General features: G+C 34.9%; 1 protein-coding gene and 1 pseudogene across 1 annotated transcript in view; both read left to right on the forward strand.

The window, feature by feature from the left end:
* Positions 1 to 21,161, forward strand: part of KMT2E (lysine methyltransferase 2E (inactive)) — a 79,806-nt gene that overhangs the window by 13,553 nt on the left and 45,092 nt on the right. Inside the window, exon 2 of the mRNA XM_019660124.1 lies at positions 7,239 to 7,423. Within this exon, the coding sequence (XP_019515669.1) occupies positions 7,353 to 7,423 (71 nt within the window). The 5' untranslated portion in view covers positions 7,239 to 7,352. The remainder of the gene's footprint in view (positions 1 to 7,238; positions 7,424 to 21,161) is intronic.
* LOC109392047 (L-lactate dehydrogenase A chain-like) lies at positions 17,292 to 20,575 on the forward strand (annotated as a pseudogene).

Genomic DNA, 21,161 nt, shown 5'->3' on the forward strand with positions numbered 1-21,161 from the left:
AGTAGTGTTCCATTTAATGTTATTTGCCCATTTGGTAGTTACCACATAGAATATACAGTTTAACAGTTTTCCTTTTAGATCTACAGAACATGTCTTTTTTTTTTTTTTTTTTTTTTTTTTTTTGGTTGACTTCTCTAACTGTTTTCTCCTACTATCTCAATCCCAAACTCTCACAGGACTGCTGAGAGCACAATTTAAGAATTACTCATGCCGATAACAGTTTTTTTTTAACGGAAGGAAGTTTGAGAACCCGTTGAAATATGTGATGTTATGCTTTACAGTACTCACTACTTTTGTACATAGAAGTAAGATTTTAAGGAATTTGGGAAGATGTTATTCTTAAGTTTGAAGGTTCTTTTTCTTCTGCATTTGTATATTGAGCAGTACATTGTAAGGTGTATAGTTGTGGGCCTATTGTAAATAGAAAGTGGGGATAGGGAACTGTTTAGAGTGAAATCACTTTTGGTAGTTATACTCTCAGGTTGAACAAAGACTAAGCTCATTCTAAGAACAGTTGTGTGTGTGTAGGAAAAAGAAATTGTACATTTATGTCTGGAGACTGATCTAACCAGATATCCACCACTGAATTGCTACTTGCATAAAAGGCCACATTTTACTAGATTTACACAGTAGTTTAGTGATCTCAAACACTTTGGGGCATGACAAATACTGTTAAAAAATAATAGCATGGTGAATTAAACTGGATAGTATTGAATTTGGAGTGGTGATGGAAGAGTGTACCAGTACTTTTAGCTGGTTGCAGAATTGGTGTTTAGAATAGCTTTCCAAAAACCCTGGGAGAAAGAAGAATACCCCATTATATAATGCTAAACAAATGGTTCACTATATCATATTCATACATGTATTTTTTTTAATTCATGGACTTTATTTTTTAGAGCAATTTTAGGCTCATTTCAGAACTGAATGGAAAGCACAAGAGTTCCCACATGACTCCTCCCCACACACTAGCATAACCTTCCCCACCATCAACATTCCTCATCATTTATGGTACATTTGTTACATTCAGTGAACTAACATTGACACATCCTGTCAACCAAAGTGTGTGGTTTACATTAGGGTTCACTTCTTGTGTTCATACATATATATATTTTTATTTTTTTATTTTTTATTTTTTCCGGACTTGACGTTGCCTCCTCTTTAAGTCCTTCGTTTAGAGGTTCTGCTCATCTAGGGTCCAGGGAGCTTCCAAGGTTGAATATCTTACAAATTATTTGTAATTTTGGTGTGATCCTGGGAGGTAGTCGGCACAGCGTCTGTCTGTTCCCGTAATATATTTTTTTAAAGGTCATTTTTCTTGATACTTTTATTTACTTTCATTCCAATATCGAATCTCTAGTGAGCTAAAGCCAAAGAGTTCTAAAAAAGTACTGGTTGATTTGGGAAAGTGCTTCATTCTTGACTGTACAGGGATGGTTTGGTGGTCATTAGGTAATATAAGGATTGCCATTGGCTTATTCTTTGAAGAGTTTAATCTTATTAGAGCCAATCTGTTTTGACGAAAATTCTGTAAAAAGGATTTCAGCGTCCAGATGCACTATATATTTTAACCATTACTCTGTACACAGATTGTTAGTTTAAGAAAATAACTGCAAAAGTGTGTTTGGAGTTTGTAATAAAGATGCTTGGCTGTTGACTTTTTAAGTGCAACTACTTCTGTCGCGTTCTCTGAATTTACAGTCCAGTACAAAAGAATCCTTTCTCCTTTACTGACAAGAATGGACTCTGGAATAGATCAGAAATTTTTAATAGTTTACTTGAATTTTAGAAGTATAATAACTGAGCATTGTTGTTTAATACTTATCTTTTAAGGACTTTTCCTAAGTATTTAATTTCCAGAAATTTTACCTGATAATCATAGCTTACACTTAACTGAGTGCTGCATACAATTTTTGAAACAATTCACATATTCTATGATTATTTTTATTTACAAATGAGGAACTAAGGCTTCAAGAGAATAAGTAACCATTATTAATAAGTAGCAGAATGTGAAAGCAGAAGCGTTGCTATTTTGATGTTGAATTTAAGTGTAGTAATGGTTGGAATTGTACTAAATAAGATACAGCGAAACTCTGAAACTCTTATAGAACAAGAAAATGTGCTTTTTGAACATTGAATTTTATATATAGATTTCCATTTTTCAAGTAGGTCTGTGAACATTAACCTGACGACAAGAAGACAGATTTTTCTAGAGATTTTATTTGTTATGAAAGTATTGAGTGTAAGTTGACTTGATAAAATTCTTTATCTCTAGGAGCCAAATGGTTATTAAAGGTAGACTCAAGTTAAAATTTAACTGGCTAGGGCTGGCCCAGTGGCTCAGTTGGTTAAGAGCTCGCTCAAGAGTACGAGCTCTGAGCAACAGCGGTTTGAGTCCGGCCCGAGCTGAGCTGCTGCTGAGCTGCCAACAGGTGGCAGGATGGCTCAGCTAAAAACAACAGCAGCAAAAATTTAACTGGTTAGATAGATGGTCTGTTTAACAAATAGTTCCATATAAATGGAATTGAATATCCTTTTATTACATGCTTTGCACCATGCCTGAAATAATTTAAACACAAATTTTAGACTTAAGTCCATGCATCGCCACTTTTGTAGTGTTTTAATGCATTGTTGTGGAATGGATTTAAGTTTATAAGTAGTAGGTCAGGTTTAGGGGAGGAACAATGTGGGTTTTGTTATCGTTTTCATTTAGTGTGCCAGATGATCTGGAGTGAGATACTTATGTATTTATTTAATTTCTCCTCTTTATGAGAGAGGCAGTTGTCAGTTTTTCACCCTTAACTGTAAATTCCAGATTATTTATTTTACCAATCATCTGTCAAATTTTAATTTCAGGCAAATGAATGTGTAGATTCTAGAATCAGACTGCTAGGGGTAAAATCCTGATTCTATTTATTAGCTATGGAACTTCAGACAAGTTTAACCTTTCTGCTTTATCTGTTAAATGGGGATAATAAATGTATCTACACCATAGGTTCTTCGTAAGGATTAAGCATCGTAAGCACTCGGTATTTGTTAAATCTATTATAACCTATTTGGGTAGGGTTGAGTATCAATCAGGTAAGTGCTCATGGAGCACTGTCTGACACTAATATTAACCCAGTTAGAGAATTGCATAATTCATTCTGTTGTCAGAATTATTATTATTTTTTTTTAACTTTTTGGAATCTGATATTGATTTTATTGTTTTCATTATCAGGAATAATGTGTTAATGTTCTTCTACTGTAAGATTTAAACTGTAAGATTATCAACCTTACCTATTTCCATTTATAGTTCAAGCCAGAATAGTGAAATGACTTTCTTAAGTTTTCATAGGTAATAAATAACTTGGTAATAGGTCTTGATCAACCAGTACTCTTTTTATTATACCTTAATCAGCTACTATAAATAAAAAATCTTAAATGAGCAATGAGAGCAGTTTAATTTCTAATTTATAATGAATTCTCTGGTATTGCTATGTGGTCCCTCACAATTTCTTTCAAGTTTATTTATTTCATTTCTAGTAGTAATTCAGCCAAAAATTCACCTGCTTATTCTCTTAGTGATACATGTCCAAAATATAAACATTGATTTAATTTTAAATATTGTATTTATTGAGCTCTGTTTAAGGTGCTAATAAAGGACAGGAAGATAATAAATGACTCTTCAGAAAGATTATTTTAGATTGGGCACTTTTATTTGTAATTTTAGAAAAAAATTTCCTCATATTTTCATCTTTTCTGTCTTTGGGTGTCATATTCATCTTTGCAGTGGTATTTTTTGTTCTGTGAATTTTTTAACATGGCCTTAAAAGCAGTCTCAATCTTCCAGTTTTTCTGATAGACTGTTTTCTAATTTAATGGTTTTTCCTTGCCTTTTATCTTGTTTTTCCTGCTTTAGGGTTTTGTTTTTGTATCGTTGCCTTTGCTTTGCTAAATTTGCTTTTAATATTGTATTTTCCCAGTTTCTTTAGTTTGGTTCCTAGCTTTAATTGTTGCCTTTACTTGTGTTTACATTTGCTTATATAAAAAAGTAAAGAATATATTTATCTTTTTAAGAATTAGCTGCTATCTTTGTGTGAGTCCCTTTGGTTTTAGGTGCCATGTTAGACAGAAGTACCTATAATCCCTTTGGTTTTAGGTGCCATGTTAGACAGAAGTACCTATAATTTTATGCCATTTAAAAACAGCTCAATACTCCTGTGTTCACTTGGTTTCTAGGTCTATTCTGGATAGCAGGTTTTGTGAAGACATTTGTTCTTTCTTGGACCTCAGATTTACCAGACATCTCATGGTATTTCCTTTTATATTATTTTTTTAATGGCTGCCATTTATTCTCAGTGTATTTTGTACATATTTTACTTGCCAGCAGTTTTTTTATTCACATATAAGATGTGAAAGCTTTGTGCTAATTGTTTGGATTATATTGAATTTTTTCCCTGTAGTTATGCCTGTGTTATAAGCTCACATCTTTCCTGCTTACTACATTGGTTTTTTTTTTCTTATTCTTAAAGACACAATTATTTTACCCTAATGGATTTATGATTTTATTAAATATCAACTGGATTTGTGAGTGTTCTGGCTGTAGAGTTTTTTATATTAATGAATATAGTGAAGTATTTGCCAACTTATGCTCTCAATAGATATGATCTCTTGTGTGCTGACCTCTTGTGAGCAAATTACTGAGTTCTATTTCCCTATTGAATCAGACTCAGAGTCTCTGGTTCTGTTTCAGATTTGATGATTTGTCTTTATCCTGGGGATGAGCTTCTGTGTTTTTAGAGAGATGCATTTTTGAAGAAGGTGTCATGTAGTTGCTTTTATGGCACTTATTGTGTAGGTTGACAACTCATTTGGTTAATGAGGCCAGAGCTGCAGTTTTATCCTGGGTACTCTAATTCATTCCCCAGTCCTTTGTTGTGTGCCTATTATGTTCCAGGCACTGTGCAGCGTTTGAGAGCTAGGCAGCAGTCACACAGATATAAGCCATTGTCTGAAATAGGCTTAATTATGGCAACTCATCACTGCTATCTAAAAACAGCTCAAATGTAGTATTTATTGAGGATTGTATATTTATATAAAAATGGGGTGCACAGTTAAATACATACTCATAAATATTATTTTAGGATGGAAATATTATTCAGTTAACTAAAATAATACATAATGATTTAATTTCTGCTTTCCAGTTTCTGCCTCTGGTTAAAAAAACACAACTAAATAACAACATATACCTAAAGTATAAGATTTTCTATGAATTTAATTCTATAAAGATAAGCTGAGCAGAAGAAAACTTCTACAAACTAGATGCTACCAACAAGGAAGAGAATTATTTTTTTAATTGTTATCTGTTGTTGGGTTTAGGTCTTCAACAAAGAAATACAGAATCATTTAACATTTGAATAGAACAAACTTACAGTTTTGTATATTGCTTGCATTTTGTCATTTAGAAATTTTATAATTTTATAGCTTTGTGCAGGTTAATAAACATGGCTTTTATGAAGACTCTAATGTGGTCACAGTGCAGAAAGGAAGTTAGGGCAACTTTTCCTTTTTCTCATTCTACTTTAATTGTTTTTAGAGGATAATTTTAATTTGATGGAGCAAACTATAAAAATACGGCAAGTAGAGAACCATAATTACTTTATTTTCAAAAACTGTTAGAAGATTCTCTTTAAATGAGAGCTAGTTTTTCTATCCACACATTTCTTTTTTGTGATGAAATAAGAGCATCTCTTCTTATGTAACTACCACTTATTGATTGCTAAATATGTGATATGCAGTGTACGAAATGCTTTACATTATTTCATTTTCTTCATATAAACCCTATGAGGATAAATTAAACAAGGAACCTGATGCTTGGAGATGTTAAATAACTTTCTAGCTCACACACATCTACTTAGCGTTAGAGACAGGCTCCAGTGCTTACGTTTTAAACTTTTAGGTGCAATTGCCTATTGTATATTTTTGTTATAATAACTTGTAATCTAGAAGCTCTCTGCCAGTTATATGCATGGTTTAAAAGTAAAGTCTAGTTTTTTTGGGAGAATTCAAACCACCATTACCACCTTATTTCCCTATCTTGGTATTTTCCACCATAAGATATGAGCTCACAATATGCATCATCTTTGAAATAAGAATTAACCTGAGTAAGTATTCACAAGCTTGCTTGTAAAATTTAAAGATAAATGTAAGAATTACTGTTTGAAGAAAGCGCTCTTCCGTGCTTCTCCAGGCACAGTTTTGACTGTTGCTCTTTTCCTGTTTATGGTTCTTCAGGTATAACATGACAGGCACAGTTTTGACTGTTGTTCTTTTCCCATTTATGGGATTATCTCTATCTGTTTTGTTCCTAAGTTGTTCTATCATTGCTGAAAAGATTTTGAGTAGATATTTCACAAACAGTACATGTAGAAAGTGTTATACAGTGAATTTAGATTTAAAAAACTGATGTTGAAGCTGAATATATTTTCGTTACTATGGTAAATTTGTTTTAGAAAACACTTCAAGTATATTAGTTTTCTCTACTAATGGTCTGTGTTAGATAGAAGTAGCCAACTCCTTCTATATACATGTATTTCTGTAGTATGGAAAATGGCAACCAAGGTAAAACAATTGGTTTTATTACAAATAAAATAGCTTTCCTTTTATACATGTATAAACAATAGAGTGGAGTTGGTTCAAATCCTGGTTTTATCTTTTAAACTGAGTAACCTTGGTTAAGTTATTTAACCTTTTTTGCTGTTGTGTTCCTCGGTGGTAAAGTGGAGATCCCTATCTCAGAGTTGTGGGGATTAATTAGATCATCCATGTAAAAGCTTAATATGGTGCTTAGTCCATAGTAAGTACTCAATATTTGTTAGTTTATTTTTAGATCACTCACTGAACCAAGACTTGTTTTTGGATACTAGAGCTATAAGAAATTCCATTTTATCTTTCAAAATGAATAATATTTGTTGATTCTTCACTAAACAATATAAATAGTAATTCTTCTTTTGACATACTCAATTCATTTCCTAAGGAAGATTATGATTCAGAAACTTTCTTTTGATCACAATCACATAACTTAATTCCAGAAAAATAAATGAAATAGAGACTCTTTGAGCAAACTTTAACTTATATCAATATTTTAATAAAGAATGCTTTCTTCATGTATTTTACTTACTGTTAATTGCTGTAAGTGTGACTATTGCTAGGAATAGGAAGATGATTCTTAACTTTTTGTTCCCTTTTCTTTTAAACAGGGTTTGTGGATGCACTTAGATGTTTGCAATGAGCACTGTGGCTGGCATGCCCCAGTGTTTTGGATACCAATGCATAGGACTCCATAGTAATCGAATTTATCAGAGGCGAACGTCATGAGCATAGTGATCCCATTGGGGGTTGATACAGCAGAAACGTCATACTTGGAAATGGCTGCAGGCTCAGAGTAAGTATTTAAAGTAAAGGTATTTTGGACAGAGAAAGGCAAATTATTTCATACAATTAGTTTAGCACAACCAAGCAGTACTTGATTTGCATTTATATTTTTCTCATTTTAGACTCTTGGCTAAAATAAAATGCCAGAAAGTTAAAGGCAAAAATCCCTTCAACTAAAATTACTTTTATAAATAACTTTTGAGTCAAAATGCTATGTCTTTTTCTAATTCTGTCTTTTCCATTTGTTAATTGTTGACATTAAGAATCAATATAATTGGTTATTGTTTTTTTAGATTTTAAAATCTGTCATGTTTAGATTGGAAAATAATTTGGTTTTAAATTTGAATTTTTTTTAAAAAATTGTAATATCCATTTAAACACAGGATTTGCTTTGTTTTTTAAAAAGTTGAGTTGAAAAACAAAATTTAAGCCATTTTTAAATAAGAGAAAGAATTTCCTGCTGGATGGTTATTTTGACATTTTTTGCATTTATTTCTGATGGATTCAGTGAAAGTTCTTACCTTGCCTATAGACTATTTGGTCTAGGCAATTGTGTTAGATTTTATTATATTTGTTTTTGAATGATCAGCCACTTTAACACAAAGTTATTGCTGTGAAGATTGATTATTTGTTTTTGGAAATTGGAAGGAGTTTAAGTGATAGTGTTGGAAGATGAAGGATGGAAAGATGCATTTTTGTTCTGTGGTTCAGTCTATAGCTAGCTGTTTAATAGGACTCTTACTAACTAGAAAGCTGAACTTAATGGAATTTAAGTTTTAAAAAAAGGAAATTTATTTTCGGGCTCCTAGAACTGGTATATAGAAAGGGTGAAAATGCTGTTATTGTTCTCCTTGTGCTGGCATTTCAAGCGGCCTAGAAGTGTTATCACTGCTCCTGCTTCTGCCATTGGGAAAGACAGAGATGCTGTCTAATAGTCCTATACTGTGCTGTACAGTCCATTTAATTTTATGATTATTATAATATAGTTTTTAAGAGCCATTATTTTTTTCATACTGTGTATGAGTTATTTTTGTTGTAAAATAATAAGATTCCCAAACAAGGCACTCTTGTGACAGTTGATTGCTGCCCCAAATAAGGACACTACTGAGGAAGGAAAGAACCAGGAAACAGGGCTCAAGAGGCAAGGGGTTCCAAGTCTAAAGTACTAGTCTTTCTTAATGTAAAGCATCTAACATGCAAATTCATATCTGATGATAGTTGTAGGCATCTATTGGTAATAATCAAAGATTCTTTGCTTCTTAAAAATGCTCCCCTTGATAGTTTTTTTTTAATTAGCCCTGTAAGCAATTAATACAAGATATAATTTATGAAATGTTATTTATATAGTAGATAAGAATTTGTCTAGCGTAGAACATGAGATACACCTGTGACTTGTTTGAATGTCTAGTGTGTGTACTATAAGGCAATTCACAAACAGAATGAAAATCACATAATTATCCAGTTAAAAGGGAATGAATAATACATTGAAAGAGGGCAGTCTAGGGGATAGCTTCCTGACTATGTTCTTAATTAAATACATTTATAGAGTATTTATAGAATATAAGTATGACTTATCTTATGGAGCCAAATCTTTTCTGGCATAAATAGGGCCATTTTTATTTTGGAAAATTAGCAATTTGTAAGTAATTACAGAATGCCTATCTTTTTTTTTTTTTTTTTTTAAGATTTTATTGGAGAAGGGGAACAGCCAAGTTGTTGTCCTTCAGTCTTAGTTGTGGAGGACGTAGCTAGCTCAGCTCCAAGTCCAGTCACCATCAGGCCGCTCAGCTCAAGGTGCCAAGTTCAGTCTTAGTTGCGGGTGGGCATAGCTCACCGGCCCATGTGGGAATCAAACTGGCGACCCTGTTGCTCAGAGCTCGTGCTCTTAACCAACTGAGCCACTCGGCCGGCCCATGACTATCTTTTTAAGAAGTATTTTTGTGTTAGGAAATGATTTTATTTTTCTCATTCCACATATAGGTATATATCCCTTGGGCATAGTTTCCTCCACTCATTGGACACAGAAGTATAGCTGGTGCTAATTTTTATTATGGGACAGCATCAGATTTTTTTTGGTTTTATTTTCAAACTTTTTAATTCTTTTTTTAAATTAAAAACTTGGAAGCTTTAAAAGACCCTTAAATCACACTTTTCCCCCCTTCCTACAGAAATATAAAGCTTTTGTAGCTCTTTTCATAAGAAATTTTGATATAATTAACATGTTGCTTCCTTTCAATTTCAAATACATAATCAGGAGATACTATAGTTATGTAAGATGAAGGATGCGGGGGCGGGGAAGGGTATGTGGGACTTCCCTGTACATTTCTTTTAATCTCTTGTGAAACTACATACTTATTTCAAAATAAAATGTTTTTTAAAAAGAATTACATTTTATTATACTTATGCACTGTTACTGATTATAATTAATTTTTAAAAGAAGACTGCTGCAAAATGCAATGTATCACTAATAAATTAAACTAATTTAAAATTTAGGAGATACTCAGTGATTGTTTATTGAATGAATTAGTGTACTGGACCAAATTTATACTCACATCTAAGGCTATAAAAGAAAACTTATTGGGCCACTTAGAGTTCATCTAGTCTATCTGTAGCATTTTATAGATAAGAAATTGAAGGTCTAGTTCAGGCTCTATGAAGAATGGATTTGCTAAGCTGTAGTCCAGTATGTCCATACTTGGTAACATTTGCTTTTGGATTATTGTCTCTCTAAAATAAAATTCATTATTCCCACCAAGTTTAGTTTATTCTTTGTTACATATTTGTTTTACTCTCATCACTAAGTTTTGAAAAATCTTAGGTTTGTTTTGCCTTCAGAGTTAGGGATCTTGTGTTTTACTCTTTTCTGTTCCCCATTACCTTGCCAGGAGTTGGCTAACCCTGAAAATTTGAACTAAGAATGGCTTTAAAATACTTCAGGAATAACTGATTAGTGAATATTGATAGACTATGACTTAGGGATATTTGTTTAATAAGAAGAATAAAATTTTGTTGCATTAGCCTAAGTTTTTTCTTAAGCAATCATAAACAAACATTTCCATAGTCAAATTTGACAGATGTTTTATTAAAAAAAAACTTTTTACTATACATAGCTTTAAAAATACCCCAAACCCAGACCTTGGTGAATAGAAATGGAGTTGAAACCAACAGCTATCATGGAGACTCTATGATACCCTAAAAAACTGCATATTTGCCACTCTTAGATGTTAGCAGGAAGCTTTTATCTGCATTTTGTTTGTCCTGAGATTTTAAAAATACTAATCACGACATACAGGTTAACATAACAACTGACTGGTTTTCTCACTAATACCTGGTGTAATCTTAGTACAGTTGAAAATGTGGAGAGGTAACGATATATTTAAAGGGAATGTTGAGCTAAGTGTAAACATTTTAAAAAACTTGATTAGCAAAATGATCATAACTGGAATAATGAGGAGACCACCTTTCTTACCAGGAAGCTCTATCTGTAAAGTTTTTTGATTAACTGCATGTCCATAAATGTAAGCTAATACTAGAAGTAGACTCTTTGCTTCTAGCATAATTTCACAGGCTAATACTAACAATCCAAGAGAAAACACATTTTGGATCATCATTTTAAGCATCAACTGTGTAGAAAGTGTTTTACTAGAGCAGGGGTCAGCAAACTGTGGCTCGTGAGCCACATGCAGCTCTTTGGGTACGTACATGTGGCTCTGAAGTCAAATTGAAAATGAAAATAAAACTATCATAGTTTTATTTATAAAATTTTTAAATGATTTCATTTGTTTTACGGCTCTCGAATAATTTTTAAATTTTTGTGAGGGACAGTACTGGCTCTCTGGTCTCAAAAGTTTGCCAACCCCTGTACTAGAGGTTTGGGGTTGCAAGTGTAAACTTTTATCCCTACTCTTAAGGAAATTACAATTGGTTGGAAAGTCAAAACTCTAGACCAGAACTGTCCAATAGAAATATGTGAGTCATATGTGTACATTAAATTTTTCTGTAGCCATATTAAAATTTTTTTTAAAGGTGAAATTAATTTTGTGTTATCAGTTTAGTATGTAATCAGTATAAAAATATTGAGATATTTTATGTCTTTAAAATCTGGTATGTATTTTACACTTCCAGCACCTCCATTTGAACTAGCCACATTTCAAGTGGTCAGTAGCACTTAATGTCTGGTGGCTACTGTATTGGATAGAGAAACTGAGGACTAGCCAACAAAGTAGTAGGATCTCAGAGGAGGAAAGAACCCAAAAGCTTAGGCTAGTTATGAAAGTTGTAAAAGTGAGATCATAGCAACCTACCTCTTTCTAAGTAAGAAGGATAAAGATATAGCTATGAAGTATTGTTATTCTTAATTTATAGGTGAGGAAACTGAAGTTATGGAGCAGATAAGTGGCAGAGGCAGAACTGATGTGTTCATTTTAAGCCTTTCCTATCATAGCACCTTTATTCAATACAAAGAATGATTTATATAATATAACTACTTTGTTTTGATATATGGTTCATTGCAAGTAGTAGTTTCAGTTTTTCTTAGGAGTAGTAAATTCAATATGATAAATGACTGCAGATAACAATGGTATTTTCAGGTCTTTGCTCAAGGATAACAAACATAGAAGAAAACCTAGACTTCATTATCACTAGAGAGACAGGAAATCGTTGAGCCAGAGTTCAGCTGTTTATTAGACTTGTATGTTTTTTTTATCCCTAATAGATAAAACTTACCTTTTATGTTCCAACCATCTGAATCCCTAAATTGGTTAAATAAGCCAAAAAAAAAAAAAAAAGGAAATCCTTCTAGAGCTGGAAAATGGGAAGAGTATAAATAAGGAATGTTAAATTTCTTCTTTTTTAGCCTTTTAAAAAGAAAAACCAAATGACTTTTCCCTCTCAGAGACTGGGAACATGATTGCTAACATTGTATACCTTTTAATATTATGGCTACCAAATATCCCTTGGTATCATTAGAAATCATTATAGTGAGCTTTTATATAATTTGGTGTATTTTTAGGGTGAGGTGGACAAATTAGTAAATGTGACTGTAAGTTAGAGGTGAATTATGTTGGAGGAGAGCTTCTAGTGCTATGCCTGGCAACGTAGTAAATGCTCATTTGTTGAGTGTGAGTACTAAAGAGAGAATCTGAGTTTTCGGTTTTGTTCTGCCACTAACATACTAGTGAGCTCTTAAACAAGCCACTTAATTATGGTAGACTTTTTTATCTTCATTTGAAAAAGAAGGCTTGGATTGAAGTATTAATGTGGTTCTTTTTGACTCCAGATTTCTGAGATTGAATACATTTTTACCATCTGTATGTTGCTATAGTATTTGATATTAAGTGATTTCACTGTCATTAGAGCCACCTGCTGACAGAATTCATTAATTTGTCAAAGTGGTTGAGTGCTTTTAACCTAAATTTTTACAATTGAAGATACTAAAATGTTTTGTGTATAATGAAATGTTTTCAGTAGCTTTTTTTGTTTTTCATTAGTGCTTAACATTTTTTTATACTTAATTCACTATCAAGATTGTTTTAATATTCAAAAGCCTATTTTAAAGTAGTGTCCTAGCATTGTTTAGAACTGTTCTTAAAATGATGCTGAATTTCTCATGGTTTCACTTAATCATAAACAATTTTTTCTTGTAATTGTTTTTTTTTTTTAACTTGTGATACGGAATACAGAGCTCACTATATCCATAACTGTCTGTAACATAGTGTATTATATCTCTGAATCATCCCAGCAAAAATTCTGGTAGATATTATTCCCATTTTGCAAAAGAAATATAGCTCAAGGAGATTAACAAACTTACCTAAGACCGCATAATTAACAAAAAGTAGAGTAGATTTGAACCCAAGGTTGCTTGCCCCCAAATCCATGCTGCCACATAAGTCAGAAAAGCCACATTTTGTTAAAGATGAGTTAAATGGAGTAAAATGCCACATGTACTAAACTGAGGACAACTGTTATACCAAACCTATTCTCCATTTTAAAACAATTTCTTGTATGCTATTGTAATGTGTATAATTTTAATAGGATGCCTTTGAAAAATACTAAGTTATAATAAGGACGAAAGAAATAGACAAGTTTTGATCACAAATCTGAAGGAGCATGTGGAGCTCACGGAGATCTTTATATCCGTTTCGATGACAGGGAGCCAGCCTATCCCTGTGCCGTTACTGATAACGCAAGTGTGTGTTACTAAAGGTTTTAACGTTAAAAGTAAAATTGGAGGTTTTACCTAAAACACAGGTATAAACTTCTCATAAAATCTAACTGTATTTTGAAGGCTTATACAGGGAAGAAATTAAATTTTTAATGAGGAAGAAGGAAATCGTGAAATTCCAATTTCTGAGGAATCACAGCTTATTCAATTATTCTAAACTGTTCTTTTTCTCTAAATGCCTCTTAATGATTGGCGCTTTTTGCTTTTTAGATTTTAAATTCAGTTCGCCTAGCTTACTTAAATATCTGCACTAAGAATGTATCATATGGTGTAGATAATAATTTATGGTGCCTTTTTAAAGATTAAGGATATTTTGGTATAAACAAATAAAATTTTAAATTCATAAAGTGGTTCCAGAAAAATGTGGCAACATCAGGTAGACTACTGTAAACAAAATGTTAGTTTTTCTGCTTTCTAAGTTTTTGACAATAATTTAGAACAACACATTTGAAAATACCCTGTTTTTATTTATTTTATTTATTTATTTAATTTTTTTTAAAGATTTTTATTGGAGAATTGGGGGGATGGAAACAGTGCTGGGGAATTGGGGGAAGGGGAACAGACAAGTTGCTGTCCTTTTGTTCTTCAGTCCAGTTGTGGAGGACGTTGCTGCACTGGCCCAAGTTGGCACCATCATTGCGCTCTTCCCGGGTGAGGCAGATCAGTCACCAGCTTCTGGACGGCTGCTCACAGCGGTTGCCGGCCGCTCACGCTGGCTGCTGGCTACATACAGTAGCAACCCACTGCCACAGGGGCTACAGCCTACGCCGTCGCCGGGGACTCACAGCAGCCCAGCTCCAGGTTGAGCTGTTGTTCAGCATCTTAGCTGTAGAGGGCAGTGTCACTAACCCTCATATGTGGGATCCGAACCGGGGCCCTCTGGCGTCCCAAGCCAGTTCTCAACCATCGCGCCACTCGGCTGGCCCTGTTTTTATTTTTACGAATGGAAATACTACATAAATAATTTTAATAACCAAAAATGTTTTTCATATTTGTAAAGTTAGTGAAGTAATGAAAATTAAAGCAGCATAGATTTGGGATTACCAGGATTTATGCAACTCTAATAAAACAACACATAGTACCATTTTGTGATACAAAAATGAGGTAAAGCTATTTACCTCATTAAATTAATAATCCACAGGTATAAATAGCACCCTAGTAAATTTCATGGGAATAGTGGAGACAATTGCAGTTTGGTGGAAAAGTTCTAGAGATCTGGGCTTTAGTATTTTCTTTGCTATTGTATTTTAACACCATGTAACTGGATCTCATCTCCTCTCACCTTTTCAAGATCTTGATACTTCACTCTTTCCTGCGTTTATTCCACATCTCCTGTATCTTCAATTTCTCTCTGTATTAGATTATTCACATCTCATAAATATTTTAAAACAAAACTCCTACCCCCTTTTATTTATTGTTCCATTTCTCTGTTCCTCTCATTAGCAAACTCCCTGAAAGAGCTGTTTGCACTCAATATTAGGCTGAACAACACCACTGTAACTTCCAATGTCAAACTAATTGGTAGTCTTTTATAATTTATGGAGATTTCTCATAATTTGATGTAAATAACTCTTCCCTCCTACTAGAAAGATTTAACTCTGTTGTCTTTCTGGGTATCACACTTAACGTAATTGGCCACTCTTTCTTTGATCTGCCCCAAAATCTTTTTTTTTTTTTTTAACTCTAGGCTCATCTTTTTCTTTAAATAACTCCGTCTCTATCCAGTTGCTTAAGCCAAAAAATATGTCATTTTTTTTGGTGGAGGGTTGGGGAAGGCGGACAGTGTGTTTTTCCAGTACCCATCAGCTCCAAGTCCAGTAGTTATTTCAGTCAATTGGGTTGCTGGAAAAGTCATAACGCATTTTTGCAACGAAAAACGTAGAAAAAATACCTCATGACTTTTCCAACAACCCAATAGTTGTGGACGGCACATCTAAGGCGCCTATGTGGGGATCGAACCAGCAACCTTGGGGTTATGAGCATTGCGCTCTTAACCAACTGAGCTAACTGGCCGCCCTCCCTAAGATGTCACTTTTGATGGCTCCTTTTCCCTCACCTCCACATCTAATTCGTTTGCCAATCCTGTATCTCCCTCTAAAATACGTTTAGAATCAGTACAGTTCTCTGCATTTCTAGTCCATGTCCTTTTCATCTCTTGTCTGGACACTGCAGTAGTCTCCATGTTTCTTTTTTTCCTTCTGCAATTCATTCTCTATGTAGAACTTAATGCAATTCTTCTGAGCATAAACCAAATCATATATGTATTTCTCCTACTTGAAAACCTTCCAAAGAGTGCTAGTTTCACTTAAAATCCTAACTTCTTTTGGCCCTAAACATCCCACTTCTCTAATCTCTACTCAATAGTCTCCTCTTAGCCTACTATTACTCCCACGTTGATATTATTTTCCTTGTTCTTTTGAACATTCTAAATTTGTTTCTGCCTCGTGGCCTCTGTATTTGCTGTTCCCTCTGCCTGGAACATTCTTTTGTTCTTAGCATATCTTAGCTGAACTCAAATATAACTTTCCAGTGAGACCTTCCCCCTCCACATTATTTAAAATAGTTATCTGAATAACCTCCCTGAATCTTTTTATTCAAATACAAGCTTCATGAGTACAAACACATCTGTTTTATTACATAACACTGTATCTGCAGCACCTACCTGTACAGAGCCTGTTATATAGTAAACATTTGAGTCCTGAATCATATTCTTGAATGTCTCTTGGCTTATTATATAGGAATGATCATTGAATGCTCATATTTTAGCTAATTCTATTTCAGTTGTTTAGGACAGAACTAAAACTAGAAATAGTTTACAGCCTCTCCATTGCAGAAAGATGTAAAGTGCTATGGAGTTGAACAAAATGTCCCTTGTATGTAAAAAATTCTTACACAATTGGTGTGATTTCAATGAATTGAGTGCTATAGTTTTTTAAAGTAGCAGTTCTAGTTAGTGCCTATTTCAAGAAGCTGGAAAATACTAAAAGTCAATAGGAAACTAGCAGAATTTAAATAGTGACTAGAGAGAGATTGAATTTTACTACATTATCTGAGTGACTGTGTATTGACAGTGATAGACTACATTGGGACAGAATGTAGAAGGAGGAATTAAAAATTCTCCAGTATAAGAATTTTAACAAGTGATGGTATTTTTGTTTAAGTGATTGTATTTGCATAGGAAATTTTAAATTACATTCTCTTTAACTGATGGCGGGATTAAATGAAGAAATTTCCCAGTTATCTATTGGGTTGTCGGAAAAGTCATGACGTGTTTTTTCTGGTTTTTTGTTGCAAAAATGAGTCATGACTTTTCCGACAACCCAATATTAAAATAGGAGTTTAAAATATAATTTTATGTTCTCAACTCTAGAGTCTATGCAAAGATCACTCTTGGGAAGCTCTGGTAATGTGCTGTAGATCAAAAAGAATACTTCAGACTGATTTAAGCTTTGTGTAGCTAAACAGCCAAATAAAAGATTCTGTTATAAATAAAACAACCTAATAGTTTCTTTCAGAATTCAAAATAGTTTATTACAGGGAAAAGTAGATTAAAAAAAAGTTTGCATGTCATATAATAACTAGTAATTCAGTGAATGAAAAGATCATTTGATACATATTCGGCAAATGACACCAAGTTTGTAAGGTTTAAAAAACACATTATAGACCCAAGCACCTGCTGCCAAGTCCAGATCCAGTGCCGTGCACCACTGACACCCACTCGCCTGCCGTGTACTCCCAATTTATTTTGGTTCTAAGTCCAGTATGGCTACTCTCAAGGATCATTGTGAATCTGATTGTGAAGCTTCTTAAGGAAGAACAAAGTCCCCAGAATAAGATTACAGTCGTTGGGGTTGGTGCTGTTGGCATGGCCTGTGCCATCAGCATCTTAATGAAGGACTTGGCAGATGAACTTGTTCTGATTGATGTCATGGAAGACAAATTGAAGGGAGAGATGATGTATCCAACATGGCAGCCTTTTCTTTAGAACACCAAAAATTGTCTCTGGCAAAGACAATAATGTGACTATAAATTCCAAGCTAGTAATTATCACAGCTTGATTCACTTGGTTAAGTAAAGCTGTAAAAATGATAACATGCACTACAGATGATTGTGATGCTATGGTCAACAAGAGGGAGAAAGCCATCTTAATTTGGTCCAGTGTAATGTGAACATATTTACATTCATCATTCCTAATGTTGTAAAATACAGCCCCAACTGCAAATTGCATGTTATTTCCAATCTAGTGTATATCTTGTCCTATGTGGCTTGGAAGATAAGCAGCTTTCCCAAAAATCATGTTATTGGAAATGGTTGCAATATGGATTCAGCCTGGTTCTATTAACTAATAGGGGAAAGGCTAGGAGTTTACAACCCATTAAGCTGTCAGGGGTGGATCCATGGGGAGCATGGAGCCTGGTGTGCCTGTAGGGAGAGGAATGAATGTTGCAGGTGTCTCCCTGAAGAAACTGCACCCTGCTTTAGGCACTGATGCAAATAAGGAACTGGAAGGAAGTTCACATACAGATGGTTAGCAGTGCTTATGAGGTGATCAAATAGCCCAGATACATCCTGGGCTATTGGACTGTCTGTGGCAGATGAGGCAGAAGGTATCGTGAAGACTCTCAGGCAGGTACATCCAGTTTCCACCATGATTAAGGGTCCCTGTGGAACAAAAGATAATATCTTCCTTAGTGTTCCTTGCATCTTGGGACAGAATGGAATCTCAGGTGTTGTGAAGGTGATTCTGACACCTGAGGATGAGGCCCGGTTAAAGTAGAGTGCAGATACACTTTGGGGGATCCCAAAAGAGCTGCATTTTTTAAAAGATTTTATTGGGGAATTGGGAGTGGGGAACAGTGTTGGGGAACTGGGAAAGGGGACCAGCCAAGTTGTTGTTTTTCAATCTTCGTTGTGGAGGGCGCCAGTTGCCATCTGGCTTCCCGTCAGCAGCTCATGGCCTCTAAGCTCAAGGTGCTGTGTTCAATCTTAGTTGCAGGTGGGCATAACCACCATCCCATGCAGGAGTTGAACCAGCAGCCTTGTTAAGAGCGCACGCTCTATCCACTGAACCATCTGGGCGGCAGCTCAACTCAAGGTGCCAAGTTCAGTCTTAGTTGCGGTTGGGCATAGCCACCATCCCATGTGGGAGCCTTGTTAAGAGCGCACGCTCTATCCACTGAGCCATCCGGGAGGCAGCTCAGCTCAAGGTGCCAAGTTCAGTCTTAGTTGTGGGTGGGCATAGCCTACCATTGAACAGGCAGTCTTGTTGTTACACCATCTGAGCCATCCAGCCACCTGTTGGCAGCTCAGCAACAGCTCAGCTCAGGCGCAGTGTCCCTGGCCCATGTGGGAATCATATCGGTGGTCCTGTTGCTCAGAGCTCACGCTCTCAAGCCAACTGTCAACCAACTGAGCCAATCGGCTGGCCCCAAAAGAACTGCAGTTTTAAAGGCTTCTGATGTCATACCACTTCACTGTCCAGGGTACAACAGGATTTTAGCTGGAGGGTCTGCATATTGTCCTTTTTATCTGACCTGTGACTAAATCAGTAATAATAAGACAGCATAGGAAAAACACCAATTTCCTAAAGTTTAGAAATAGAAAATTGTTCGTAAAAGTCTGCAGCTACCGTATTTTGCCATGTATAATACATACCTTTTTGCCCAAATTTGTAAGGGAAAAATATTTTTCAGTTGGATACCAAGCTACTTTTTGAACTGGTCCTTGTCTAACTTACCTGCCCTCATCTCTGGTCCCTTCTGCATACCTTTAACTCTTACCTGCTCTGAATTTTAGTAATTCTTTTTATTCTGTGGTTCCTAAACATCAGTGAATATAAAATTTAAGGTGCTTATCAAAATGTAGATTGCTGAGCCTGATCTTTAATGTTTTGATTCATTTGGTTAAGAAGAGCCGTAAAAATGACAACATGCATTACAGATGCTTGTGATGCTGATTGTCACGTTGAGAGAAACATGCTCAATGTGTCTTTGTGTTGTTTCTCTGTATGTATACCTTCTGTCTGGAATAACTTCTCCACTTCTCTACCACTCTTTCTTGAGCTGGTTAACTTATCTCTTTAAAACTTGGTTAAATATGACTGCTATTATGAAGGGTCCTTGTGCCTACCTCTGATGGCACTACTGCAATCATTGATACACTTGTTTGTTTTCCCCATACACCATTTTCTTGAGAAGGATCACTTCTTTCACTTGTTTATTTTTTAATTTCCAGCGTCTCAGAGTCTTCTACTTAATGTGTGCTCAAATGTTTATGGAATGAATGACAACTATATAATTGTAAGTTCCTTAAAGGCAGAGACAGTGTCTTATCTTTATATCTCTCGTAGTCCCTGGCAAACACTAGGCTCTGAATATTTATTTAATTTGTGCTAGTCAAACTGAAGTCTATGGATGTAGTCCCCAGGGGGGTCAGCGAGTAATAGAAATTTTAAAAATTTTGCTGTTTTAATTTTGAGCTAGGAAAAAAGTTTAAGTATGTTTAGAATCATCCTGGATGACTACCACTTATACCGAATACTGCCGTGAAATTTGTACACGTTCTTGAATTTGTGTTCGATGATGCTGGTGCCCAGATCACTTGAAGTCCTAATTTAACATAATGTTTCTCTAAATCCAAATCTACAAAGAAAAATCCCTTTCCCTTTATTTCAGGGGTTTGTATATTACTTACATTTGAGAAACAGCTAAATAAATAAACACTATCCTGGAGTCTAACTGACCTCCCCATGCTCCTTGAAGACTCCCCATGCCATTTTTTCCTGTCTTTTTGCCTATGCATGGGATATCATCTTTCTCCATCATTACTGGTTTTTTAAATTAATTTTTTTCAATAGGAGATATACCTGATATAAAATTCAAATGTTCAAAATCCTGTGTATCTTTCAGGAGCATTCTCACCTTTAATGAAACCTCATAGTGTTATTTTTTGTCCTTCCTGTTACTCAAGTAGATGTGCCCTTCTCTTGAACCCCTTAGAGTCTAGATCTTAGTACTCTGACCTTTTGCAACTCCTTCAAGGGGTCTTTTTAGGTTCAACTAAACATGCAGACTTATAAAACTATCACAGACCATGCTTGGCGGTAGTCTATATGGTATATAGGACAGGAGCCACAGCTTGTCAGAGGTTAGCATCAGGTGTTCCTCTCTGTGGGAGTCCATGCAGGAGGATAGTCAGCTATCTAGGAGCTGTTTTCTTTGGCTTCTAGATGACTGGTCAGGTGTAAGGAGACAAGATCCAATTTGGATTGGTGTGAGTCTCCCTGATACAGAAGCCTCATGTCCCTCAGAAGCCAGTATTCCTTGCAACAAGCATAAGCAGAGCTCTCAGGTTCCTTGCAAGGGAACAGGAATCACTGCATCTTGGGGAAGTTCAAATCTGTAGTATCCTCATCGAGTACGAGGTCTAACAGTGAAGTTCATGAACTCATCCTAGAAAAAGTGCTACATACCTCATTGCTGACTATCACTATGGTCACCTTCGAAATACTCCCTTTGGGAAACTG

This window comes from Hipposideros armiger, unplaced genomic scaffold (genome assembly GCF_001890085.2).
Source record: "Hipposideros armiger isolate ML-2016 unplaced genomic scaffold, ASM189008v1 scaffold_312, whole genome shotgun sequence".
In the NCBI taxonomy this organism is placed as follows: Eukaryota; Metazoa; Chordata; class Mammalia; order Chiroptera; family Hipposideridae; genus Hipposideros; species Hipposideros armiger.